Below are 27916 nucleotides of genomic sequence, written 5' to 3' on the forward strand. Positions count from 1 at the left end.
CTGAGCCGCAGCGTGGGAAAGCGCTGCAGAGATTCATTTGGTTTGGTTGGCGCCGGCTTGGGAGGGATAGGAGAACTTAATCCAGAGGTGTCCAAAAGGGAATACTCCCCCCCTCTCCTTTGATTGGCATTATTTATCTCCTGCTTTGAAAGCTGGAGTGTCTCCTTTAGCCACCATGAAGCGGCCTTGCGAGGAAACTACCTCAGAGAGCGATATGGACGAGACTATAGACGTAGGGAGCGAAAATAATTACTCCGGGTAAGGAGAGATTGATTGATTGATTTATTGTCTGGAATGTGTCTTGCCTGCTCCACGCGGCGGGGGCTGGGTGTTGAATGGTCGGAAGAATTCTTTTTAAAAGCATGTGCTAAATAGGAGAGCATCAGAATCTGTCGGCTTGGGAACTTGGTGTTGGTCATTCATACGGAATCAGGGACTTATATGTGGTATCCTAGTAAATAAATACATAATCTGAAAGATGAGAGGAATGGAAGATCTGCTCAGTTTTGGTCAAGGTCCCTTAGCTTTTATGCACGGTTTCCTTACCTTACCTTGACCTGTTTCTTTACTAAGTAACTGTATTCTTCATGTTAGTCAATTTTTATTGAGCCAGATTACTCTCAGCCTAGTCAACCCCATAGGTTGTTGGGTGGGTAAAATGGAGGAGAGAAGAGCCAAGTAAACTGTTTTGTGCCCTGACTGGAGAGAAAGGTAGGGTATAAATGAAATAAAATGTTTAAATCCCCATTATCTTGGAGATATGAGTGGAACTTTTTTCTGAGCAAAAGAATGTTCTCCGTGAGATGTTTTTGGGATTTTTAAAGAAATACTCTGTATACAGTCTAGTTGGTATCACATGTGTGTTCTGTACAGCATCTAGCTGTTGATGCTGCACATGTTGAGTAGCAGCAGTATTGAAAGGATGCAAAGAAGAGACTATACTTCCTTGTTCTATGGAGTGAGCATTTACAATAAGAAGCATCTCTTCCAATAGTTGCTATTGGACAATGCTGTCTGGTGCTCTTGAATAGGATGTGTGTTACTAGAATCCTTCTGTGTGTATCCAGTGGATACTGTTTTGAAATAACCAGGGTTTGGCTGGTGAAAAAAAATGGAGTGGAGCAGCACAAGGAGGAGGAAGAAAGGGACTAATGGATTGTACTACTACAGAAGCGCCACTTGATTTTATTTTGCTTCAGAAGAATAAGTGGGAAATTATTTGGGCAAGGCACACTAAAGGACATCTGCTACAAAGCACTATTTAACTGATTGTCTAACATTTCTCAGGGTATTTCTAATGTGCCTAGCAGAGGAAGAGCTGTTATCAAACCAAGGCAGTTCACAAGAGTGTGGCTAACTGATTTTTAGACTATTGTGCTACAGTCCTAAACAAACTTAGTATGGAGCAAGTCTCACTGAACTCAAGTTGGGTTTACTTCTGAATATATAATAGCATTGCTGATCAGTCTTATTACCAAAATTTCAATATAGGGCTTCTTTTTGTGTTTCTGTGTAAGGTAATTTAATAATGAAACAAAAGGTACCACTCACTGTATTTAATGTTTTGTTTTAATTCTGTACTACAGTAACACACCAGAATCAAAATAGGAAAGCAGAACAATGGATCAGTCAAAGTTAGGCTCATATAAATCCAACTGGGAGAATTAGGGACTGTCTCACCAAAATGAATGACAGTAGAAATCTTGCTAATACAATACAGCCGTGTTTGATTTCTCTCAATAAAGGAACTTTAAAAAGTAAAAACTGATAAAACACAGTTCATTTTTAGGCCAATATTCCCTTTCATTTGGAACTTTTAGTGAGAATATGAAAGGCATTGCTCACATGATGGATTTAATCTGATCACTGTTTTCTAATCCATTTTAAATTAACTTGTATTAATATTATGCTTCAGGCCATCTACATATATAGTATTAACATTTATATATAGCCAGTTTGACATTTGCTGTACAGTGGACCAGTTCAGTCTCGATCCCAGCCAAACTCGATAGTGCAGATTAACTGGATAATTAACTCATCCTTTTAAAAATAAAAGCAATCTGCATGCTCTAAAATTTTAAACCTGATTGAAATGACATGCTACAAGTCACTTTCTGCCGCATAGTCTGATTAAAATCAGTTGTTCTGCTGTAGCAGTGAATTACAGAATCTTTGGCCTAAGGGAAAAGCCAATTGATGTTACTGTTAGAATAAAGCCAACAAATTAGCTGGATGTAATGGATGGAAAATTCTAGCTGTGGCCAGTATTTGAGAAACTAGTTCAGACAAAATTTCTCATTTGTTAATAGCTTGAAATATATAGATATAAGCATATTAAATAAACACTGTAGCCTCTTTAAAAATGGAGTCTGTCATGGCTTTAATCTCGCCTATTGAAATCAATGAAATATTCAAGTATTTGATTTCAGCTGGAACATGTAGAAAAGTTTTAAAACATCCTGGATTACAGCAGTGTGACTTACAAGAAAGGAACATTGTTAGGCTGCAACACATTCTCAGGAGTAAGCCCCGCTGAATAGATTGGAGTACGATTCTCAATAAGCCTGGGTAGGATTGTTCTCCTAGGTTCCAACCAGTGTAGCGCTTCAGCCTACTGAATGGGACTGCAGATGTTAGACTGAGATAAATACTTTATAGAAAGAATTGGATACTACACAGAAGATGTGGGTTGCAACACAGCTGTTTCATTGGATCATAAACACCAAAAAGTGCTAAAAAAAAGGAATTAATAACTAAAGCTATTAGGACAAAAAACTTTATATTCTGATCTTGAACATGAGTACTTAGAAGAAAGTCCCATTCATCTTAGGAACATACATAAGTCTAGCTGCTGGTTAGCAGTACTTTTTGTATGTGCCAGTAATATAGCTACATATAAGTGCATTACGTTGGTTGTGAATGAACACTTGCCACTTATTTAAATGGCTGCTTTTCTTAACCAACCACATGGGAGTGAGCTCAGGCCTTTGTAGACCGTTGTTTCCAATATATGTTTCTTGAAAAACTTGTAATTTTGTGCTAAGCATATGCCATTCTTAAGTGACAGGAGGCACATGTATTTTGTACTTGAGCATAAGCACCTGAGTAAAACAGTGTATTGAAAGAAGCTGCTCTGAATGTACTGAGAATCACACCTTTGGCAGCACTGTTTCTTTACATATATGAAATTTCACTTTATCAGTTTAACTCATGGGCTTGCACTGTTAGACTGAATGTTTTATATATAGTTGAAACTAGCCAGTCAAGCTCAAGTCAGACTATGGACTGTGCTTGAGAAGGCACCTTTTCCAACAAGTTATTCTGCCACAAATTCTAATGGGAAAGGTAAGAGTGAAGTTTTGCTTTGACTGCTTTAAATTGTTAAGAGTACACTGTCTGTGTAGTTTATTGGGAGAGAAGTGACTGAGATATATGTAATAAACCGTGTAATGAGATTCAACACCTGACATGTCTTTTCAACTGTTCCTCAGGCATAGTGCCAGTTCTGTGATCCGATCAAATTCTCCTACCACAACATCACAGATTATGGCCAGGAAAAAAAGAAGAGGGGTAGGTTTCTTCTCAGCAATAAGTGCTACAGTCACATTAATTGTGTCATTTTTTAAAAAAAATGTACACTTGCAACTTTTATAAATATATTTTATTTTATTTTGGGGATAGATTATAGAGAAAAGGCGCCGAGATCGTATAAATAACAGCTTATCCGAACTGAGGCGGCTCGTGCCAACGGCATTTGAAAAGCAAGTAAGCATACATAAATATATCTCTATTCTGACTCTCATCTCATCTGGTTATGTTGGGTGTTTCATAAAGCTCATTAAAGTGAGGCTTGATGTGCCCTGATCTGGCACAAAAACAGAAACTTCAGTAAAATGCTTTGTTGTGGCAAAACTATTAAAAAGGCAAAATCCTCCACAAAGCTGAAAAACGTTTCCATTCTCTGCATTGCCACGTCCCTTAAGGGCAACAGTGTTCATGTTGCTGCCTCTGTTCTTTCGATGAATTCCAGTAGTGGCTTTTTCTCTTTTTACGTGCTTATTGTTTAAAAATGTCAAATTCCCTTCTGGACAAACCCTATTAACAGCATTATGCTTTTTTCTTCTGTTTTAATTCTTTTAGTATTCTTATGCTTTCATTCTTTCTGTCTGCTAATATGCAGATGATCTAACAAATTCAGTGTCTGTAATATTTAGAAAATATCTGCAGAAGTGTGTAACAATCCTTGCTTGTGCTTTTTCTTTAAGAATTATTACCCTTTTTTGTTTTTTAGAAGTACATTTTGTGTGTGTGTGTGTAAAAGTGATGTCTAATGTTAGGATTCCTGGGACAATTGCATGATTAAGATCTAACAGAAATTTGTATTTCACTTGGATAATCACAGCAAAAATTCAGTGGATAGCATTCTAGAATAATGGTTTGGATTCAAATTATCACGAGTAGTCACAAAGCAGGGCTGTCCTACATCCTGTTTCTACTGCGGTCCCTTGCATTGCAGCCCCTCCAGAGTCTTCCTTCTGGAACAGTATGGCACAAAGTGTAGGAGGAAATCAGGATTTGTCCCTCCTTTCCAGCTCAAACAAGAAATCCTTTATATTCCAGATAATTTTTGTGCACCTTCATAGGATCTCCTTGAAAATAATTGCAGAGGGAACAGGAGCATGGTCTTTGGCAGGGGTGGCCAAACTGAGGCTTGGGAGCCACATGTGGCTCTTTCCCACATATTGTGTGGCTCTTGAAGCCCCCACGGCAGTGTCAGCTGACTTGAAAAAGGCATTTCTCTCTTTAAATCTCTTCTTCAAGTCAAGCCAGCCGGCAGCTTAGAGAATGTATTTAAAGTAAAAGTTGCTTTCTTTCCCCCTCCCCATCTCTTTTCCTACTGTCCGTCCGTCACTGCCTGCCTGCTCTCAAACATCTGATGTTTATTCTATGTGGCTCTTACATTAAAGAAGTTTGGCCACCTCTTGTTATTGATCCTGATGAAAGCACATATGGTTTTCATCAGTGTTACCGTTGAATACAAGGTGAAAAGCTTCAACAACAAGCTTCTCACTAACTTCATAGGATCATACAAATGTATAAGATAAAATGGATGCCTCTGGCACTCAAAGATGTCAACTCATCCCATTTTTTAGCTACAGTGTCCCAAAAGCAAAAGTAAGATGGGATGTGAGCATATAGTCCTGAAGTGCCTGTGGAATATAGCTAGGAGGTGTATGCCAGTGAGCAGTACCTTATGCAGAGAGAAAAATTAGATCCTGCTGCTGTTGCAAACTTGTGAGCTTGATTCTAAGTATGCAAGAAACAGAAATCCATGCATTAATTCTGTTATTATGGTTAGGTTGTTGCTTCACTAGATGTTCCATATCCAATTGTAATCACATCTGGTGCCTGATGGAAGGGGGGGGGAGACATTGTGATTTCTTGGGAAAGCAAAAAAAAAAAATCTTCCTTGATATAAATTCTGAAGTTTAAATCTTGAGGTTTCAGTTGTTATCTAGACCAGGGTTTCCCAAACTTTTTTCCCCCACAGCCGGTTATTTTTACACTTCTCCTTCATGGCCCACTAAAATTTGGGAGTGAAGTCGGGAAACGGGAAATGATGTACAAACAAGCCTAAAACTCTTGCAATATTTTATTTAGGAAAGGTAGGATAATGGTGGGATTTTACAATGCAATTTTAAAAATAAAAAATCAAGAAAAAGCACAAGGATCACACAGCAGAAAACTAAAAATATAAAATGCTCTCATCCTGGGAAAACATGAAATAGCAGGGCATTTCAAGCTCCCCCCCCCCCCAGGTCTACTCAGATTAGCAATGGCAAGGAAGAAAGGAATGAAGGAGAAAGAGAGACAGAGGAAAAGTCTGACAAAAGAGAAATAAAGAAATACATGAAATGGCAGTGCTGAGAAAACCTGGCAGGGCATCTTCCCCCCTCCCCCAAGTCTATTCAGATTAGCAATGGCAAGGAAGGAAGGAAGGAAAGAAGGAAAGAAAGAGAGAGACAAGGGAAAAGTCTGACAAAGAGAGAGAGAAAAAGAAAGAAAGAAATGAAATGGCAGTGCTGGAAAACATGAAATGGCAGGGCATCACCCCCAGGTCTACTCAGATTCACAATGGGAAGGAAGGAAGGAAGGAAGCAGACAAAAGAAAAGACTGACTGATAAAGAGAAAGAGAATATGGGAAAAGACTGACTGACAGAAAGAATGAATGAATGAATGAATGAATGAATGAATGAATGAATGAAAGGGAGGGAGGGGGAAAGAATTGGAAACAAATAGAGAAAAAAGAAAGAAAGGAAATAGGAAGGAAGGAAAAGGGAGGGAGAGAGTGAAAGAAAGGAGGGACAAAAGGAAGAAAGAAAGGAAAGGAAAAGAAAAATGGGATAGGAGCAACTCACCTTTAAAACTGCTGACTCTTCCTGCGCAAGCGCCTCCTCCCTCCCCTCTCCACCACTGGTAATTTTCAGGCGTTGTAAAGCTCCCCGCCCCCCCACCTCCTCAGTGAGTAAAATGGCACTGAGCTAACTCAGCACTGGGGCAGGCCGCCAGCACTTCAAAGGGACTGCGCCTGCAACGGGCGCACGGCTAATCCCTCCCCCACACTTCCTGGATGGGAAGGAAGTGTGGGGGAGGGATTAGCCATGTGCTCGTTCCAAGCACGGTCCCTTCAAAGTGCCGGTGGCCTGCCCCAGCACTGAGTTAGCTCAGCGCCATTTTCCTCGCCGAGGAGGTGGTCGGCGGGGAGGGGCGCTTTATAAGGCCTGAAATTTACCAGTGGTGGAGAAGGGAGGGAGAAGGAGGCCGGGGACATGACGCCGCAGCAGGGGGGCCAGGGGATGGGAGGCCCCAGGGCCCGGCATTGAGCCCTGTGTGGCCCAGTGCCGGGTCCCGACCCTGCAATTGGGACCATGTACAGTGTTCTAAGTTTTTCCAGCTTCTCTACCAGGGTAGGGAAAGCCTGCATAAATTATGGTTGGTTAGAGTACATTACACAACAGGTCTGTCATGCACACTGAACTAGGCATGAGGCAGACATAAAGAGCTGACAAAGAGCAGGCAAAACACCACTTGTGCTACCCAGGCTACTTAAAGCAATTTGCAAAATAGCGCCATTTAGCAGGCTTTGGCAGCATGGAAAGAATGGAGGCTCGTCAAAGAAACTGGGACAAGAGACAACAGTTGTTTGTGGTTTTCAAGAAGTAAACAATGCAATGGGACAAACAGTCTGAAGCAAGGTCTTCAGGCCCCTTTCCTTTGAAATAACCCAGCACTGAGTTTTACTCAGCCATCACTGAAACAGCTTGTATTGGGACAATGAAAAAGATCAGCACAGAGAAAAATACACTTTGTGATTTAGTGTGCATTTTAAAATAATATTTTTTAAACAATTCAAGAACTCCAGACACACAAAATCTATAACTACCTTGACACTGTGCATATTAAATGTAAGAAAGAACGGTGGGAGGAAGTAAGAATGGCTTTTATGTAATAAGCAAGGCCACATGTCTCTTTATTACTATTGTTTTTATTAGCCTTCTTTATCAGATGTATTTCTTGATTAATAAAACTATTTATGTCCCATCTTTCACTTGCGGCTTAAGGCAGCTTCCAGCACAAGGATTAACAATGTAAAACCGTGGTAAAACTTAATTTATCTTCAAGAAATTGCCTGCAGTTTAAACCACATTTAATAATCCTTACAAATTAAATGGCCTCAGAGGGCCTCCTGAAAATTTCTAAAAATGGTGCTCCCTTCACCTCTTTGGGGAGCCTGCTCCACAAGGTGGTAGCTACTGTAAAGAAGGGATGGGCTCTAGTAGGCAGTGAACAGGCAACGTTACATGGGGGTACAACTTGAATGTGGAAACCAGAAGACTGGAAGTGATGCATGGAGATATATGAGGAGAGACAGATCTTCAGATATGTAGGGCTGTGAAAGACTTTAAAGGTTATAATCAGGAACCAAAACTGAACTTGGAAACAGTCTGGTAGACAGGATAGCTCTTTTAAAATAGGTGAGATGTGTTTCTGTCCATTAGTCCCTGGCAATAGTTGGACTGCTGTGTTTTGAACTAGTTTGTATGTATATGTCACTATAAAATGCCAGTTTTGCCCCAGATATTAATATTCTCATCTGATGCAATCTGAGCCACCCAGAAGACAGGTATAGAAGTATATTACAAAGATACAAAAAGAAACATTCAGGACTGGATCCATGCTTCTGTTTACTCAAGAGGAACTCTGCATTTTCTGCAGATTTCCCCCTTAAGCTGCAGTCTTCTGCATCCTCCAAGCTTCAGGAGAGACTTTTCAGGGAGCAGCAGGAAGATGGAAGTGGGAAAGGTCTTTGTCAGGAGCAGAGCTCCATATGTGATTCTTAGGATCAGTTTTTAAGTAGAAATACCAAAACCTTTTCTTTTGAGAAGCTGGCTGAATGTGTATCACAGTCATGGAAGAATATTGTAGAAAACTTCAGATTGCAGCCTTCTGCTTCTTGACCATCTCCTGAAATGCAAGAATGATTAACAGCCATGAGAACAGCAATTACTTTTATCCATAAGTAATACATTTAAAAATTTGTGGTTTCCGGCATCACACTGAAATTTGTATCATTTCCTTCCTGAATATACCTTACTTGGAAGTAATATTCACTGTTTATGTACTTTGGTTGTACACAGTCTTTTTCCCAAGTGGGACCCAAAGTGATTTATATTGGTCTCATCTCTTCCACTTTATCCTCACAGCTCACAGCCCTGTAAGGCAGGTTACGCTGAGAGTATGTGACTGGCTCATGGTCACCCAGAAAAACTTTCAGGGGGGGGGCGGGGGGATTCTAACCTGCGTTTCCAAGACCCTCGGATACTCTAACCACTAAACCACACTGATGCTTGCTTACTTATAAGTTATTTAGGATCAGAACAGTGGCAGTTATTTGCACGATTAAGCTGGCCTAGTTCAGGTCTCATTAACGTTACAAAGTGCTGATTCATATATGGAAGTACGTCTGTTGATCTCTAATGTATTGGCACTACTTAAGAAAAGAATTGTGTTGTGATGTGAGATGAGATGAGATGACAAAGTTCTGTTTGTAGCAATTGATCAAGGATGGCTATGAAATCAGTAAGATTTGGATTTCACTTACAAAAATTAATTGCACTTATAATAATCTAGTTTAGGCTTCACCAGTGTGGTGGCCATGGACACTATGATGCCAGCCAACATCTTTCCCAGCTCCTGACAAATGTTTTAAGAAAGTGAGCCAAGTGACTCTTTTGCTCGCCAGTGCTTCTAAACTGGCCATTTGAGATCAGATTGGATGTACAGAGTTTTAAAAAGTTGCTTCAGCAGCAGCTGCTAGTGTAGAACACTGATCTTCACTGCATGACCAAACATAAGCAGTGTGTGCACCAGGGCTTTTTTGAGCAGGAACACACAGGAATGTAGTTTCAGCTGGCATGGCATCGGGGGTGTGGCCTAATATGCAAATGAGTCCCTGCTGGGCTTTCTTTACCAAAAAAGCCCAGGTATGCACCATTTTTTTAAAAAAACGAATTCTTATCCCTACTTTATATCTAAATGAGAAAGACTGCTGTTGGGGATAGCTTGCAACTTAGTTATGTTTTTCCAACATGATACCTATTGATAGAAGTAGAAATAAAGACTCTCAGGCTTCAACACAGGTTGAAGAGGCATAAAGTAGTCCTGCAGGTTTTGAGTAGGGAAGAGCTTATTACCTTTGTGGAAAGGAAATGGACTTATGATACCCCAGCTGTGATGGACCCATCTCATTCACCCATGATATCACAATATATATTCCTCCAGCCTCTTTAAAACCTTGCCAACCTTGCCTTTAAAAAACATTGTCAATTAATCTTCCCTCTTTCCTGCACTATAATGAATAACTCTTCATAATAACATTTAAAGGAGAAAAATTCCCATTTTTTACTGCACAGGGTCAATACTAGGGATGGGTATGAATTCGGAAAATGGGGTTCATTTTGGTTAATGGTTTGTGGCATGCCCATTTTGTGAGCCACAAACCATCACAAGCTTTTAGGTGGCAAATGAACCAGCAGGGGTGGCACGAGGGCACACTGCGCCTAGGCAAAATCCCACCCCCCCACTGGCTGCCAACCACCCGATGCCCTCCTCCATGGTGCCCGCTCTGCCACCTGCACCTTTCTGCCCCCTGTGGGCCATGGGCAAAGCCAGAGGAAGGCAGGGAGGGCATGAAGCCAATGCATGGCCTCTCTGTGGTCTCAGGGGCCATGCACTGGCCAGGCGCCCTCTGGCTTTGCCTGCAGCCTATGGGAGGGGCAGAAGGGTGCAGGCAGCAGTGCATTGTGGGTGCCACAGAAGAGAGTGGCACAGTGGGGGCATTTGCCTATGATACCAGGCCAGGAGGGGGGAGGAACCAATTGGCACCCCCCAGCCTGGCACCCTAGTCAAATGCCTAATTTGTCTAGTGGCAGGACTGCCACTGTGAACCAGAGAGGTTTGTGATGTGGTAGAACAGCCCTCCCCTGGCATGCTGGAGACACCATTCACGGGAGATGTCCATCTGACTCTCCTCTACCTATCCTCTGAGTTTGGTGAGTAATAGATATATGGGGTCAGAGCTACAGTCCCTCAAAGAACGGTGCCCCCAGGAAAGCCCTGTCTGGGGAAATAACAAGTGCAATGGACCCTGTGCAAGCAAGAGACATAACACTCTCAGGAGACCTCTCCCTGGTGCTCTTCTACATGCCCTCCAAGTTACGTTGGTGAACATTTTGAATGAGCGGAAATAGTCTTGAAAATAGTCTTGTGGAAAGTATGTGCCATGAATTTCAGTTTGCAAATGATGAACTGGCCAAAATTCATCATGAGTCATTTATGAGCCATTCATGCCCACCCTTAGTCAGCACCATGGGAAAAGCGTGGAGCTTTCACTTTCATTGAATTTGGCTAGTTAACCCAAATTTGAAACTTCATTTCTCTCCAAGTGGGGAGATATTTTCAGAGAAATTGCTTTGACAGTGCTTCTCGCAAATGAATTTGTCATTAATTTGGCATTTTGGGGATGACTAGATTCCTTGTGTTGCATTCTTTCCAAAGAATAGCTTTGAAATATCTCTGGTAGGCCATGCTTCTGTTGTTCGAGAATAATTGCTTTAACTTGCTGCTTATTATAGAGCATCTTCATGTTTTGGAACTCTTTTGTTGGTTGCTTTTGTAGGGCCTAACTGTGTCACAAAGTCTTTGTTTTCCCTTCTATTTATAAGTTTTTCAATTGGGGCTTCCTGTGGTGGCTGCTGTAGGTAAGAAAAATTATGAAGGGGACAGGGCTTAAGTTTGTTCCCTCCCAGCCGGTGTGGCATGGTCCTGATCCAGATCAGCTCCCCTTGCACCTGAGAATTAAGTTCTGAGCATGAAACTTTCAAAGCATACCTGGCTGACAGGACTGGGGCATGCATGCAGGGAATACAAGGACTTTTAACATATAGTGAGGTACTTAGTCTATTTCAGAGACTAGAGTAGCTGCTGGGGATGGGCATGAACCAGGAAAATGGAGGTCCATGGTGGTTCATGAGAAACTGTGAACTTTTCAGTTTCCTGAAATGGTCTGTGGTTTATTGCTTCATGAGTTGAGGCAAGCTTCTCTGGGGGCACAGTATTTTTAAATGCCTTCCTTCAGTTTGCTGAGACATGTTACTGTGGTGGCACGTCTAAGTGAGTGAAGGGAAGGCATGTAGGTCTCTTTAAATGCTGCAGTGAGTGAAGGTGCGGCATTTCATGAGATGTAGGAACTGAATGAACCACTGCAAAAAACCATGGCGGTTTGTGGGTGGCTTGTGAACAATGCAGTTGTCCGGATCATGTCAGTTCGATATGAACTTTGGTTCTATATAGTGGGTTCAACACATCAAAGAGACATAGCAACAGTGATAACAGCTCGTTATTAGAGGCAGCATGGTAACTGGCTACCACAACAGACTGCCAAAAGGACCTGTAGGCCCAACCTATATACAACTCTGGTTCCCATGCTAACCTGCCATTGGGTCATTCAAACAGGCAGGGGGCCCATGGTTGGTTTAGGGCGGTAGGTGTTTGGCTCCTACTGCTCGTTGTTCTCCTGTCCCCAAGCTCTGCTCTCCTGACTCCAATGAGCCAGGTAGGAACTAAATGCTCCCGTTCAATACATAACAGGTTCGTAAGCTGGTTTGAGCCCATCCCTAGTAGTTGCTTCTTTTTGGTCCATGAAAGCCAGTATGGCCTACAAAACAGATGGACTAAAACATCTCATTTCAAGCCCTAACTAATGTATGGACTGTTGTGATTGGCCTTTGGGGAAGTCTCAGCAATGAGCTACTACGCAGTTTGTAGTCCCATTCGTTTCATTGCACTTGTGAGAATTTCCTGTGGATTATGCCTTTCATGGTTTTGTGTGCCTCCCAAAAATGGAGTGGATCTTTGTGCCTCATTTTAAAATTGCTTTTTTGGGGGGCGGGGGAGGGAAGAGGGTGTTGTTGCAAGTGCCTTCATATGCTTAGTACATATGCATACACCTTATACTTTCCTCCTTGTCTGTACTATTATGTACTACAGCTAAGCATGTGCACAGTTGTCATGTTAGATGCGGTGATATAGTGCTTGTGCTCAAAAATAAAGTCTGGGATGCAGATGCTCTGTGGAAGATTTAAGCTGAGAATTCTCTAATGGTTGGGAAAATTGAAAACATAAGATGGAGCTCAAAAGAGAGTATACCAAATCAAAGCACGCAATACTTTTAAGCCTTTATTGGTTGTGCCTCTTATCTTATAGGGATCTGCCAAATTAGAAAAAGCAGAAATCCTGCAAATGACAGTCGATCATTTGAAGATGCTCCAGGCGACAGGCGGGAAAGGTAAGGAACTGATTTTTGCACTGTTTCTAATATTAGCTGGGGAAACCTTAGCAAACAGTCCTTTTGACAAGCTAGGGTAGGCAATTCTAGATTAAAGGAGTGGAAATCAATGCTGAAGGCAGGGCTGAACTCGTGGGAAAGAACTACTGGGACAAAAGAAGCACTTGACCCTGGGCTTGTGTTTGCTTTCATAACACTGTGGGAGAGTAAAGGCTTCATTCACAGGCAGCCCAGTCAGAGATTTGTTTGGGGTTTCCAAAGAGCACTGAGATCAGCACAAGGGAGAAAAACAAATACCCCAAACATCCAAACATAAACAAGGAGGGCTTCGGCAAGAATAGTGCAGCAAGAAACAAAACCAAAGTTAAAATTTATCATGCAGCTGCTATACCACAGGAAGTGGATTCAGAGGAAAATGTTCCTTATTGTTTATGTATTGCATTTTGTTTTAGAAAAGAGTGTTTTTCATGCAAAATTAAGCTGTGCCATTCATTCTCCAGGGCAAAATCTATGCTTGGGTTTCTTGGGTGTTGGACAGTTAAGGGGAGACCCAATGCTATTAAGAAAAAAGATTCCACAGTCAGTGCCCATTCTGTGTGCCTCCATGTGTGCTGTGTGCAACAGGGAATTCAAACAAATTCAATTGTATGCTTTCCCATGAGCTTCCTGGGTGGCTTTATATGCGTTATTCTCTTGGCTTCTGCCCTCCACAGACTATATAACCTGTTAAGAGACCTGTCTTTGGTCTCTTCCAAGAGTACCTTTAAGGTTGTGGGGAAGGTTGCATGTGTATAAGAGGACTTGCCCCTTTCCTTCCTGCTGCCGGGGTGGCCAACGGTAGCTCTCCAGATGTTTTTGCCTACAACTCCCATCAGCCCCAGCCATTGACCATGCTGGCTGGGGCTGATGGGATTTGTAGGCAAAAAACATCTGGAGAGCTACCGTTGGCCACCCCTCCATATATGGGCCAGCATGCCACCACTCAAGCTCTGCCGTTTCTTTCATTATTCATGGCTTGAAGCGTGATAGAGGTATTGTGTATGTGCTCCTTCGAATCCCCTCCTTCCCTGCCTGCTAGCTAACTTTAGCACAGTCAGGAGTTTCTGGATCTCTGTGTGGACAAACAGCAGACAGCCTGGGTGAAATCTCTGAACACAGTGTGAAATCTTCAGAAGGAAAATACCTTTGTTTACTAAAATATAATCTTGATTCACTAGAGCACAAGAGCACTGAAAAAATTTCTCAAAACACTACAGGTTGTTACAGAACTATGAAAAGAAACACAAGTATGAGGCTAACTAAGTTCTACAAGTCACTGGTGTTACCTTGGCATTCCCTCCTGTGGAACAGACAGAAGTCTGCTGGAGCTGATCATGGCAGTCTTAATTCCATTTCTCCCTGTTCCCTGGCTCTTGGCTTTCACATTTACTCACAATGTGTCACACCTTTTAACTCTTCCTCTCCCAGCTGAGAGGGTTTCATTCTGACCTAACCTGAAATTGAGTTTGAGTCTCCACACGTACTGCCTTGCACCCTTCTCCAATCATATCAAGGAGTGCATTCCTAAACTTTTTATGGCCCAACACAAGATATCCAAATCTCCATCCTGTCTGTTTGTCTCCAAAAATAAGTCATCTCTTCTGAGCCTGAAATCTGAGGCGTGTGTTGCTTCATTCCCAGGAAATAAATGTTTCATCTAAAAGCAGGGCCTCTATTACAATGGTGCCTGCTTGGCTTACAGAATTCTGAAAACTTGAGATAATGTAAATGGTGCTTTGCATGGTCTAATACGCTACATAAATGTTAAGATTTATCATTGGGCAGGATTTCAGATGCCAGGGAGACTGCACTCCCTTTTCTTAAGCAAGACATTCGTCTTTTTATTACATCTTATCTAACAAATTTGTTGTGAGGATATATAACCAGCATTGAGTTTTGAAAGGAAATGTGTGTATGAATGGGATAGAACATATACCCAATTTCCTCCTCTTTTTTCAGTTCCTTTCCATCTGCCACCCTGCAGAGCTATTTCAAATTCAAATACTGTATACAGACTAACTGTTGCATATTTAATGTATTTAATCCTTTATATACAGCTCTGGATTAAAAAAAAAAAAGAACATAGGATTTTGACCTTTAACCATTGGTGTGGGGGTGCATAGGTATTTTAATACTTTGTTGTATTTTATTTCTAGCCCTGTTTGTTTCTAGCCCTCCCTTCCCTGCATCACTAGGTTCAGGGTAGGTTACATCCAAATGATAAAATAAAATACAACAAAGAAGAAGAATCTTAGATCTTCCACCACCAGTTTTCCTAACTGCTAACTGCCCCTAGAAACCACTGTTTGCTCAGCTGAGGAGAATGACATGGAACTGGGGCAAATAGCAGTTCTTTGGCTGTTTCAGCCGGGGAAAGCGGTATGTGTGGAGGGGTAGATCTAAGCTTTTTTTCCCTGCACCCATCATTCCTGATCTCAACTGGATCTCTGTGAATCTGGAAAGCACAAAGCTTCCTGAACTGATAACCTACCAGGGAAAACATAATGTGTAGTTAATGTTTTCTGCTAATAAAGTTTGTTAGGCAAGCAGTGTGTTGGGTAAGGGCAGACATTTATTACTCAGGTCAAAGTGGCAGCTATTTTTGCATTTGAGTGATAAGTCTCTAATATGGTTATTGAGTTGAAATGACCTACTAATTGCATTTTTGGGGTGTTCCTTCAAACACTCATGAGCTTAAAAGATGGGCATTACCCCTTACTTTTATTGTCATCTTGAAACATTGCATCTAGGGTGTTGTCCCTGAGACACTGACTTCAGTGAGCGTAGAAGGATGTAACTTAGCTTAGTATTGCACCATGAATCTCCTACAGATCTTTCTCAAAATTTTGCTTATGAAATGTTGGATCTGGAGGGACAAAACCTCACTCTTTTCCAAAAAGAGAATACTGCTCACATACCATATTACATACAGAGAATTAACTACTCCCCGCATATAATATTAAGTAACATTTACTTTTAAAAGGCAATTAATTTTAAGGGTGGGGTTTTTTTGTATACTACTACACCAGTATAAGTTGAAAAGTGTCAGTAAGCTAGCACTAATCAGAAACTACAGACATACCAGATTTCATCCCATGATGTTTTTTTTTTTTAATTTGGACAAAACATGGTAAAAAGAGAACATATATTTACTGTGAGGGGGGGATTATAATGGCAGCAATCCTCTGGGTACAGTTTTGGAAACTAAACTGTTGCTTAGTATTGATACATGATAACAGATAATGTTAATGGACCAAATGGCAATTTATAATCGCCTGTTAGAAATGAAATATATACAGTTATTATTTACTTACGATAGCAGCCATTTATTAATTATTGGAACAACATTTACCAATTAGTTAATGTTGAGGCCAAGTGAGAAAGGTGGCCTATAAATGACAAAGTAAATAACAAAATAAAAACAGGTCTCTGTTATGTAAGATTTGATAGATGTTGATGATTGTAAAACGGTGTTAAAATGGTGTGTAGAAATTCTCTAATTTGATGTTTTCTTAGATGTAAACTTTGATTACGCTCAGAGTTCTTTTATATTCTTAATAAATAAAAAGCAGGAGCTTGAGTTTTTTTGCACTCTGGGTTTATAAAAGTATGTTATAGTCTATGATACACAAATGAATGTATTTACATTGATATAGTGCACTGGGGGATGATCTCCCAAGAAGAAAATTGCAGTGGATCTAAACAAACTCTTTTTTAAAACTGTCTGATGTACATGTTGTTTTAAAAGTCAGTCAGCTTGCAATAGGAAATAAGGAATAGCAAAGTTTCTTTGTCAGGGATATTTTTCTACTGTTTGCATGTTCTTTTCTGCTTTCTGTCTCATTATCCTGGAACATGCAACTAAATTTAAGGCTGTGTAAACCTGGCAAATGATCTTAATCTGTGCTGGTAACTGTGATTGCTATTGTATGAAAAGGTGACTTAGATCCATTGAAACACACTGATAGCAGGGGAGACTGCATTGCTAGACAATAAAACTGCCCTTTAGGAATTTGTCAATGTTTAATGAAAACTGTTAGAAATCTTTAAAGAATCATAGCTTGTATAATTTCAGTAAACAATGCAAAGCCATCTTTCTCAGGAAAAACTATGGTGATTATTTTATATTAGCAGTAAAGCCCATTGTAGGAAGAAATACAACAGGCCCTAGAAAAATATTGGGGGGGAGGGGTGATGAATGTGTAGGTGGCAGGAAGGAAGGAAGATAGACAATCAGAATGAAAGACAAAGAAAGAGAAAGAATGAGAGAAAGAACTGTAGGAAAAAGATGGGGAGAAAGGAGTGAGAGAAAGAAAAATGAAAGGAAGGAAGGTAGACAGACAGACAGAATGAAATAAAAAGACAGGAAAATGAAAGGAAGAAAAGAAGACAGGGAGACAGAAAAATGATAGGAAGACAGACGGATAGGCAGCCATTAGAAGCCTCCCTTTTACGTCCTCCCATTTGCAGGCAGGGTGGAGTGAAAGGGAGCGTTCTAATGGCTCTCTGCCTCTTAAAGCAAGCAGCTGACAAGTGGATCCACTCCACTGGTGGCTATAAGAGGCAGGTAGCCATCGCAAGCCTCCCTTTCACTCCCTCCCACTTGCAGGTGGTGGGAAAGTGAAATGGAGTCCATTCCATTTCATGGGGTCATAGGACAGAGTGGACTCATTGTATCTTATGAGTCCATAGGACAGAATAAAATCCATTCCATCCTATAGGCCCATAGGATACAGAAGAGTCTATTCTGTCCAGTGGGCTCATAGTATAGAATGGACTTCAATCTGCCCAGTGGGCCCATAGGACAGAATGGAGTGCATTCTGGCCTGTGGGCAGATAGGATAGATTGGAGTCCATTGGGTCCTATGGATCCATAGGACAGAATAGAGTCCATTCTATCATATGCCCACTGTAACCTAATTGGAATAGAGTGAAGAATATTTGCAGGTGAAAAGGGGGATTGATACATTGTATAGTGTCAGTCCGTTAATCTGCTGCTGTTGAAATGGCCCCTTCATGCTGTGAATGAACATTCCTTTGGTGTCAGTTGAAGAGAAGTAACTGCTACTGTTTGTCTCATGAACATATCTCTCACCATTTACTGTTTGCTTCACTGTTTGCTTTGTGGCAGCATTATTTTTTGGGGATTGGAGGGGGGGGGGAATGGACTGTCTCAGACTTCTTGCAACGAGCCTTGAGGAGTAGCAGTAGTGATCAGTAAGCCCCCAGGAGAACCTGTCAACAGATAACTGTCTCCCCTCAGAGGCCAGTGGCCATCTGGTGGGGTTCTCACCTGACAGGGTCGCCAGTGGGTGGGGGAGAGCAGAATCAGCGAATGGCACTCCAAAGACAGAATGTGAGCCAATCCTGCATAGCCCACATCCAACCAATGAAAATCCTCAGATTTGCCACCATGGTAAGGTTTTTATTATCTAAAGGATGATTATTTGGGGCTCTATCTCTAGTAGTTACTTCCTTGTCAATAGCAGACATTTTGTTGTAACACAAAGTAAAAATGCATAATCAGTAAATAACCAGTGTATCTAGTTCTCAACCATGAGCAGTCTTGGTTTCTGTCAGTACATGGCAGGGTATCAGACCAGGGGCCTTACCAGGGCTGTTTTGGCCTTTGAGAGAGGACTTATTGGGGCCTGGCCTAGCAGCAACCAGTGGGTGTCTTGATACCACCTGACTGCATGACTCACCTAGGCCCACCTGCTTGTTATTGTTTAACAGCAGTCACCCCAAGAAAACCAGTGTGGTATAGTGGTTAGAGTTTCGGACTTGGATCTAGGTTCCAGGTTTGAACCCCCATTCTGCCATGGAAGTTCACTAGGTGACCTTGGACTAAACACACATTCCGAATGAGACCTAACTTACAGGGTTGTAAATACAAAATGTGGGAGATGAGAATGCCATAAATTGCTTTAGGTCTCCATCGTGAAGAAAAGAGGGATATAAATGAAATAGATAAATGTAACTAGATTGGGGTCAGATAAAAGTTTGGTGAGTAGATAAAAGTTTGGTGAGTAGGAAGGAAGAATGGAATATGGGGGTTTTCGGATGGAAAAAAAGAAATAGTATCAGGAGAGGAAGTACAGGGGAAAGCAAAGATGTTTTCCACAGGTCCTTGTGGATTCCCCACTGCACAACTGGACCCAACACAGAATTATGACTGGTACCACGCAACAGTTTTCCTAGGGAGAGGCTGCTAGGGGAATAAGGAGGGAAAGCTGAAGATAGGCAGATAAACATAGGTTGGCTAGCAGGTGGGAAGGCAAAATGGAAGCAGGAAAAAGGGAAGCTATGGGTTTGTAGGGAAGGGAAAGAAGAAATATTGGGGGAGGGAGGAAATCAGATGTCCCCGCAAATCCTTATGGCTCCCTGCTTGTTAATAGATATAATTGTGCAACAGTGAGTTGCTTCCTAACAACTGACCCATCACAAATGAAGTTGCACTTGCAGTTTGGATTCCATGATCTATCAGTGGAAGGTGCACTGTTTCTGATCTTCCTGTTCCCCCCCCCCCCAGGCCATTTACAACCCTGGAAAGATTCAATCCTTGGGTCACAGGGACCACACAAGTTGGGAAGCTCCAGTAGGAAAGTAGATAAAATTGTTCCCTGCCTTTTTTGTGAGTGGGGTTGCATGAAAAAAAAATGGAGTTATTTTTGCCCCCTTTTCCACTGCACCCTCCTAATCTATATGATTGTTAACGCACACAAATCCTGTACCCAGGATTAAATTTTCAAGGAGCTGGTTGCTAGGGGAAGGAGAAAGCTGGAGGATTAGGGAAATTTGCACATATCCATCCTTTTTTACCTCCCCCTACTGCTACCCACTGCAGTCACCTGTAAAACACTGTCCCTAGGATTTGGGAACTTCTCAGGAACAGTGATACAGGATGTGGGAGTAGGTGTAGAAGTGGGAGGTGTTGGAGTGGGAGGTGAAATTTGGTGAAAATTCTATCCATTCCTTCTCTGAAGGAAAAGGGTCATTGGATGTTCTCTAGTGTTTCCTAGCATTAAAATCTTCAATATGTAACCAAATCTGATATACATAAACATAGACAAGGTGTGATAGAATAGTGAAACCTAATATTGTGATATTTTAAGTGTTAAGGCAGTATTGTTGGGATATGAATTACTTCTGCAATCATTGGTCATATACTCATTAAGACCTATTTAAAAGTTGATATTGCCCATTAAAATAATATAGACAAAATTTGTGGAGGGGGATGCTGGCCTACCAGAGAATTTCTGAAATTATGGATGGGGAGACTGTCAAATCCAGCAGTACTGTACACCAGGGATGGGCATGAATCAACCAACAAAGTTCATCACAAATTTTGGCTGATTCATAGTTCACAAAGCAGTGTTCATGAACTGAAGAACCGCCATGAACTTTCACAAATTTTGATAAGTTCTTAGTGGTTCATGAAGAGCTGAAAGCATAGGTTTAAACTCCTGCTTTCTGCTCTTCATGGAAAACAGCTGAGCAGCAGGGAGCTCCCCACTGCTCAGCTGTTTGTTTAAATGGCCTCCTGCTTTCTGCTCTCCAGGGCTTTTTGTAGGGAGCAGAAAGCAGGAGTTTAAACTTGAAATGGCTCATGAACCAATACAAACTGGTTCAGTTCACAAACTGAATTGCAATGTGGTTTGTGCCCATCCCTACCCCACACTTCAATGTTAGGCACCTCCCTCTGCCCATATGGTAGCAGTGAAATTGTGATTCAGTGAAATATCACAGACCAGGCACCACAGAATTGATCATGATTTTAGATTAAGAGACACAATCAATTACAAATTCTGTTTAGCAGAAAATATGTGAAACATTCTAGGCTAGGGAAAATGTCCAGATGTTAAAGAACAATTCAAAGAAATGTTCATTTGGGCAGTAAATGTAGCACTTTTCACTAGTCACAACAATATAATGCCAAAAGCTACCAGAGAATGTTACTCATTGCTACAGGTTACTCTGAATACCACATGATTTTTCAGAGCACATTCCGATACATGCACACAACTTTGTATGTTAGGGTTTGTAGAATCTTTCGGGCTCAAGTGCCATGTTCTACTGGAGAAAGTTTTCCTTCCAGACGTTGCGGAGAACATCCTCAGTGGCGTTGCAGCCGGAGCAGGCGCTCTGACCTTCTTGGCTGCTGTGCATTGAGTGGGGCCAGGGCTGCTGGAGAGCTGCTATTTATAGGCTGGAGGGGGTGTGATGAAAGGACAATTGGTTTGTGGATGTGCCCATTGTTTGGTGGGGCTTCCTGGAAGGGTAGTGATAAGGAAACTGGCTGTTGAATGTGACCATTGTTCTGTGTTAATTGCTGGGAGGGTTGGAAGGGGTGTGAAGATAAGGAAGATGGTTGTTGACTGTGCTGATTGTTCTGTGGAATTTGCTGGTTGTTCTGTGACTTTCTGCAATTTATAGTCTGTAGGGTGTTTTGCAGAGCTGGGTACCAAGATTGGTGGATGAAAATGCCTTCTTCCTTTCTATTAAAATTGTGCTGGTGTTTGTAAATCTCAATAGCTTCTCTGTTCAGGCGGGTATGATAATGTGAGACCGTAGAAAGGACTTCAGTTCTTTCAAAGTGGATGACGTGGTCTCCTTCTTGAAGTGCATGTTCAGCTACAGCTGATTTTTCTGGCTGAAACAAGCGACAGGGTCTCTTGTGTTCGGTGAGACGGGTGTTGATACTGTGTTGGGTAGTGCCAATGTAGACTGCACCACAGGAGCAGGGTATTTTGTAGACTCCAGTGGTTGAAAGCGGAGGCCAGTGGATACTCCCAACAGGCCAATGGATACTCCCAACAAGAAATTAGAAGAGCCCTCCATCCCAGGAGACCATCCACACCAAATCCCGAGCCACACACAAATGTGGGTACAGCCTTCCTGCCCTACATAAAATCTGTCACTGACCGCATTGGCAAAATTCTCAAACACCACAATGTTGACACAGTCTTCAAGCCCACACAACAGATCCGCCACATGCTGCGCTCGGCCAAAGATATGAGAGATCCACTTTCAACCGCTGGAGTCTACAAAATACCCTGCTCCTGTGGTGCAGTCTACATTGACACTACCCAGCCTACATTGGCAGTACCCAACGCAGTATCAACACCCGTCTCACCGAACACAAGAGACACTGTCGCTTGTTTCAGCCAGAAAAATCAGCTGTAGCTGAACATACACTTCAAGAAGGAGACCACGTCATCCACTGTTAAAAAGTGTATTTTGTATTTCTGACATGGATGGTGTCTTTCCATTTTGATGCCTGCATGTAATGACAGCGTAAGCAGAACTTTATTTTACTGACATCATTACACATACGTATAATATACACTTTGTAAAAGCAACTCTATAATCAGAGCTTCAGTATAACTGATCTATTATTTTTCAGAAAAGCTTAAAATTACATGATTGACAAAAGTATTTTTGTTCTCTCTATGTTTCAGGTTATTTTGATGCGCATGCTCTTGCCATGGATTTCATTAGTATTGGGTTTCGAGAATGTTTAACTGAAGTTGCAAGATATCTGAGCTCTGTGGAAGGTCTGGACACATCTGACCCTCTAAGAGTTAGGCTAGTCTCTCATCTCAGCTCCTGTGCTTCTCAAAGGGAAGCTGCTGCGATGACCTCGTCTATGGCACACCACCATCATCCTGCACATCCTCACTACTGGGCAGCAGCTTTCCACCATCTCCCTACAGCTTTACTACAGCAGAATGGACTACATTCCTCTGACATCTCTCCTTGCAGACTGTCAACAGCGTCAGAAGTGCCTCCCCATGGATCTGCTCTTCTCACAGCCACTTTTGCTCATGCTGATTCCACACTTAGAGTGCCCTCTGCTGGTAGCATTGCTCCCTGCATACCACCGCTTTCTACCTCTCTCCTTTCACTCTCTGCTACCGTACATGCTGCAGCTGCAGCAGCTGCCCAGAGCTTCCCTCTGTCATTCACTGGGGCATTCCCAATGCTGCCACCTAGTGCAGCAGCAGCTGTGGCTGCTGCAGCAGCAGTCAGTCCACCATTGTCTGCATCTGCAGCTTCCAGTTCTCAGCAAGCAAGCAGTAACGGAAACAGTAAACCTTACCGACCCTGGGGGACTGAAGTTGGAGCTTTTTGAATCTTCCTTTCATAAGTCTTCTTGGGATGCTGTTGAGTTACAGCAGACATTCCTTCACAAAAATGTAGATTGGTAACAGGTAAAGGTGCCCTATGGATGCCCAAAAACCAGACAGGAAACAACAAAAGTTTCCCCCCTTAAAGTGTCAAATGGACATGAGATATTTCTCCTTTTTTGCATTAGGCATCATATGGGACTGTGGTGATAGTCAAAATGATCATGACTACCATGTAGGCATTGCCCAAGAAATGTATAGATTGTGGATTGAATCTTCTTGCCATCCGCTTGTAGTTGTGGAGGGAGCTATGATTATGCCTAAAACAGTTTTCAAGAAAGATGAATGCAAAAGTAAGTGCCTGACCTCTTCCAACTCTGAAGAGAAGACCATGGTTGGGGAATCATGTTATGAGATCCAGAACAGGATATAATTCTGAAACAGGGTGTACACCATAAAGCTACAGGCTTCAAACCTTGGTATAATGGGATTAAAGGAATCTTAACTCTCTACAGGATTGCCATCTAAAGCAATAATCAATATGATTTCTGAGGCTTTATACATTTACTTACCTAGCTCACTGTGGAGATTTGTCAAGTGGTGATAGGTAACATAACATTAATAGAAAGTGCTGTTCTTTTCAGCACTTGGTTTTATAAAATACACACTTCAGGCCATTTTCTTTTAAAATTATGTCCCTCAGAATTTTTGTTCTGTACCAAGAGATTGCACTTGGACATGTTAATAGCCAACATGTCTGTTTCTCCTTTGGAAACTAAAACTTAGCATCCTCCTGGCAGGATACAAACTCTTTCTTCTCCTTTTTGGCACTTGTTGGGAATTACTTTGTCACTAGGTATTAAAGAATAACTATAGTGTGGCTAAGAGGACCCTTTTGGCTGACTCCCCCCCCCCCCACAAGTGCCAGTGCTGTCATATGTCTCTAGATTCACAATCCAAACAAATCCGTTAGAGGATGTAAGTTATTTTACCACTACCTGGACAAGAAGTGCTGCAAAAAAAAATTTTTTTTGCTTTTTATTATAGCAATATGAAATAGCCTGAGTGTTTTAATTCATTGACTCAAGGGCTAGAGACTTTATGTTGGGTGAGTGATAAATAAAGCACAGCATGTATTATTATGCACTTCATTTCTCTGCTGTGTGGAGAAAGCAATAAGCATTGAGAATGTTAAACATTATGCAAAGTATACTTTTAAAATATTTGTTTTAAAAATACTATTGCTAAGTTGAGGGTGAGGGGGAATTTGTGCATTATTTTGTTAACTGTTTTTCTATGCAAAAAAACCCTTTACATATAACTAATTAAATGAAGTCCTTTTTGACTGACTTCTAGAGGTGACTTGTTTTGATATGCCCATGGGGAGTAAAAAGTCTGAATGGGTTTAATGTTAGAAGAAGCCCAAATGGCAGCTTTCTGCGCAACTGCTGGCAGCAGCATACTGTACAAGCAGAAGTATGGAATGGATTCTCTTGTTTAACAAGGAACATGTCCTTTGCGAAATCCAGTTGCCCAAAGGTCTGGAAAACTCTGTGGCCATTCTTAAAATTGCTTCAAACTGATAGCTGCCCTTGATAAAACAGATAGTCAGGTTGGTAACTGCATTTTTCTTCTTCAAGAAAGGAATTACCCTGATTTTCAAAATGATCCCCAAGATTAACAAAAAGGAGATGTTTTTCCAGAGCTTGAATTTGTCCTTCAAAAAATGTTGTGAAGGGAAAAACAAAACACTAGTTACTTTATTGTCCCCCAGCACTAAAAATTCACACATGAGGTGAACTTTCTATAGTGAACCAGCCAGAAAGGGATGGGTTGACTTGATTGTAATAAACTCACTGGGAAGGGTTAGGGAACAGCTAGACATTCCTGAATGTACAGGTGAAGCGTGTGAGCTACTGGTGCATCCAGCGGAGGAATCACTACTGATGGAAGGAAATGGGTCTTGGATCCAGACTTTGTGCATGTAAAGCATGGGCCTGACCACTGAGCTATAACCCCTCTTTCAACAGCTATCCATACCTTCTATGGGAGGCTCTCATACTTTTGAGAACAGGTTCTTCAAGAGAAGTGCAGTTTATATGTATGGCTGTGTGTAGCAGGGGCTTGGCTAGGATGGCACCTCGTGCATTTTCGACAGCACACTAAATCAAGGTACAGATAGTTTATTAGTGACCTTTAAATTGAGACACAAACATCAGGTCTCAGGGTCAGGCCAGCTGGCCATGAATCTCAATAAATAAAAACTATTTATTCCTTTTATGAAGAATGTATTGCCAGTGTATCCCTGAGATGGTGGCGCTGGACAATACCATCAAGTCACAGCTGACTTATGGGGACCCCATGGGGTTTTCAAGGCAAGACACATTCAGAGGTGGTTTGCCTTTGCTGGCCTCTGCATTACACCCTGGTATTCCTTGGAGGTCTTCCATCCAAATACTAGCAGGACCATGAGATTGGGCTAGCCTGAGCTATCCAGGTCAGATTATCCCTGCAATATTGGGGTGATTTTGAGAACAGTGCCAAAATACTGAGGTTTTATGTCTCTTAGCATCACATATTTAAGATGGAGTGGGGGCCATACTAGAGCTCTTATTTGGAGTAAAGGTACCACTGGAACAAACAAAGCCTTTGAAAGTTAGAATGAAGCATGATGTATGCATGCATAAGAAACATCTCTGCTTCTTTCCATAAATAAAGCCTGTTTCTCCTGCCTGTATATGGGCTGCTGGCAGCTCAGAAAGCAAAGTAAATAGGATGAGGGATTCTAGAGCAAAGATTTGTGAATCCATAAGCTAAAAAGGTCACAAATGTTATCATACTGCATCAACATATTGGGTAGACTGGGGCAATATGCACCAAGTGCTCGTTTCTTAAAATTCAGTATCCTGATTTCTATCCAGGCAGTAAAATGGAATCCATTTTACAGATTTTGAGTAAACCTTAGATCCAGCCTAGCTAGTAGAACTCTTTTCCTGTAGTGGGGTTTAAAACAATCTTTGCCAAAGGTTCTAGTAGCATTTTTCTTTTTATAATGTACAGTTTGTCATACCATCAAATGTTGTCTAGCATGTTTTTAAGGGTCTTACATGAATAAGACACAAAACTATTCATTTGATTAAGCCACAAGCATTGAGCTATACAGCTAAAACTATTATTAGCAATAATAATGAGAAAGGTATATTTGCCTACTGCTGGCAATATGACCTTTAAGTGCTCCTGCTGGTTCTTCCTCAGGATGCATGTCAGGACCTAGTAAACCTATGAGAATGAGTCACATTAGTAAATCACTATTCAACTATTTAAACCATTTTAACAGCACAATATGCTTTCCCAAGAGAATAAGGATTATGACACCATTGCCTGCTGCCCACTAACAATCATGGGAACTGACCTTGGTAATAAATCCAGGCATTATTTGGCTCACATTGCCCAGTTCTCATGCCACAACAGCTCCTTTGATGTGACCATCAAAACCCAAGGATGCCCAACAGCAGTAGCAGGAGCCACAAACAAAAGAAAACAAAAATAATCACTTGGCAGAAATATGTAAAATTTTAAACAGTCCTTTTCACCGTAGACTCCCCCTCCCAATACAAAAGAAATCACAGAAAGAGAGGACTGTTGCATTTTGAGCATTATTCTGCAGTAAGATTTCTAAAGCTAATACCAATCTTGAGCATAAGCCAACCAAAGAGAAATGTTTAAAAGTCCTATCCATTTTAGTAAAAGCAATTTAAAAAGGTAAAGGTAGTCCCCTGTGCAAGAACCAGTCACTTCCGACTCTGGTGACGTTGCTTTCACGTTTTCATGGCAGACTTTTTACGGGGTGGTTTGCCATTGCCTTCCCCACTCATCAACACTTTTTCTCCAGCAAGCTGGGTACTCATTTTACCTACCTCGGAAGGATGGAAGGCTGAGTCAACCTTGATCCAGCTACCTGAACCCAGTTTCCACCGGGATCGAAGAGCTTAGGACTGAAGTACTACAGCTTTACCACTCACGAGCAAAGCTTAGGACTGCAGTACTGCAACTTTACCGCTCTGTGGCATGGGGCTCTAAAAGCAATTTAGACTATGTTTGACTTTTTTATTGGAAAAAAATAGGGGCATTTTAAAGGGCTTAACTTCAGGTGAATTTTTCCCTGTAGTTGCTGCTAACATAGACACAGACATTGCTGCTATTTTGTCTGTTGGCCCCATCTTTTTTGACACTCAGTTAAATACAACTGTGTGTGGTCATTACCCAGAAGAAATGTAATCATTCCTGAGAGAATACTGGGGAACTGCTGCCACACTAGAACTTACTTACCAAGCCTTCCAGAAACAAAAGGCAGAACCACCAGCCCCTCAGAAGCTTAGGGAGTTACATGATTTGGGTCAGGGGATCCTTCTGAACAGCTGTTCTTTCACAAAGGCACTTGAGTGATATATGACACATATTTTATGCAATATATTCCTTCTGAATGGAAGCACTGATCGCATAAGGAAAATGTGGTATGCTCTCCAAAGCAGAGAATTTCCTAAAACCAGTACTGATGTCCAGTGGCTACAAGCTACTGATACCACCCAGCTTCTTGGGTTAGAGTTGTAGCGAAATAGTGTGGCATCTGGCACAAAGCCAACAGAATAGAAAGGGCTGAGTTTTTGCAGCTGTCTTGTCTGACTCAGCCAGGAGATGGGTGAAGAGCTTATTTCTTCTTGCTGTTGACCTTGCTGAAGTTGCTTTCCAACTGGGTTGTTTGGGTGCTTCCCTCCATTATAAATAAATAAGCAGATGTTACAAAGGCCCCATAAATCTCCAATAATTACTGCTTACAAA

The 27916-nt window shown here is 41.6% G+C and overlaps 1 protein-coding gene across 2 annotated transcripts; it reads left to right on the forward strand.

Moving 5' to 3' along the window:
• On the forward strand, nt 1-24426 carry HEY2 (hes related family bHLH transcription factor with YRPW motif 2). Of its 2 annotated transcripts, XM_060238878.1 has the most exons (6): nt 1-258; nt 3492-3570; nt 3682-3765; nt 8279-8365; nt 12827-12908; nt 22409-23587. In XM_060238878.1, exons 1-6 carry the CDS (start codon nt 176-178, stop codon nt 23080-23082), a joined length of 1089 nt encoding a protein of 362 aa, XP_060094861.1. In that variant the 5' UTR covers nt 1-175; the 3' UTR covers nt 23083-23587. The 2 variants fall into 2 exon arrangements, with proteins under 2 accessions (XP_060094861.1, XP_060094868.1); XM_060238885.1 differs by lacking the exon at nt 8279-8365 and having other exon boundaries at nt 4-258; nt 22409-24426.
• The last annotated feature ends 3490 nt before the right edge of the window (nt 24427-27916 follow it).

Source organism: Heteronotia binoei, chromosome 1 (assembly GCF_032191835.1).
Source record: "Heteronotia binoei isolate CCM8104 ecotype False Entrance Well chromosome 1, APGP_CSIRO_Hbin_v1, whole genome shotgun sequence".
NCBI classification, from domain to species: domain Eukaryota; kingdom Metazoa; phylum Chordata; class Lepidosauria; order Squamata; family Gekkonidae; genus Heteronotia; species Heteronotia binoei.

What these genes read in the sequence shown, in the direction of transcription:
- HEY2 (XM_060238878.1), top strand. Translation starts at nt 176, where the DNA reads ATGAAGCGGCCTTGCGAGGAAACTACCTCAGAGAGCGATATGGACGAG. An exon ending in CCAGGAAAAAAAGAAGAGGG is followed by an intron (nt 3,571 to 3,681) that starts GTAGGTTTCTTC and finishes TTTTGGGGATAG; the next exon opens with ATTATAGAGAAAAGGCGCCG. An exon ending in GGAAGATGGAAGTGGGAAAG is followed by an intron (nt 8,366 to 12,826) that starts GTCTTTGTCAGG and finishes CTTATCTTATAG; the next exon opens with GGATCTGCCAAATTAGAAAA.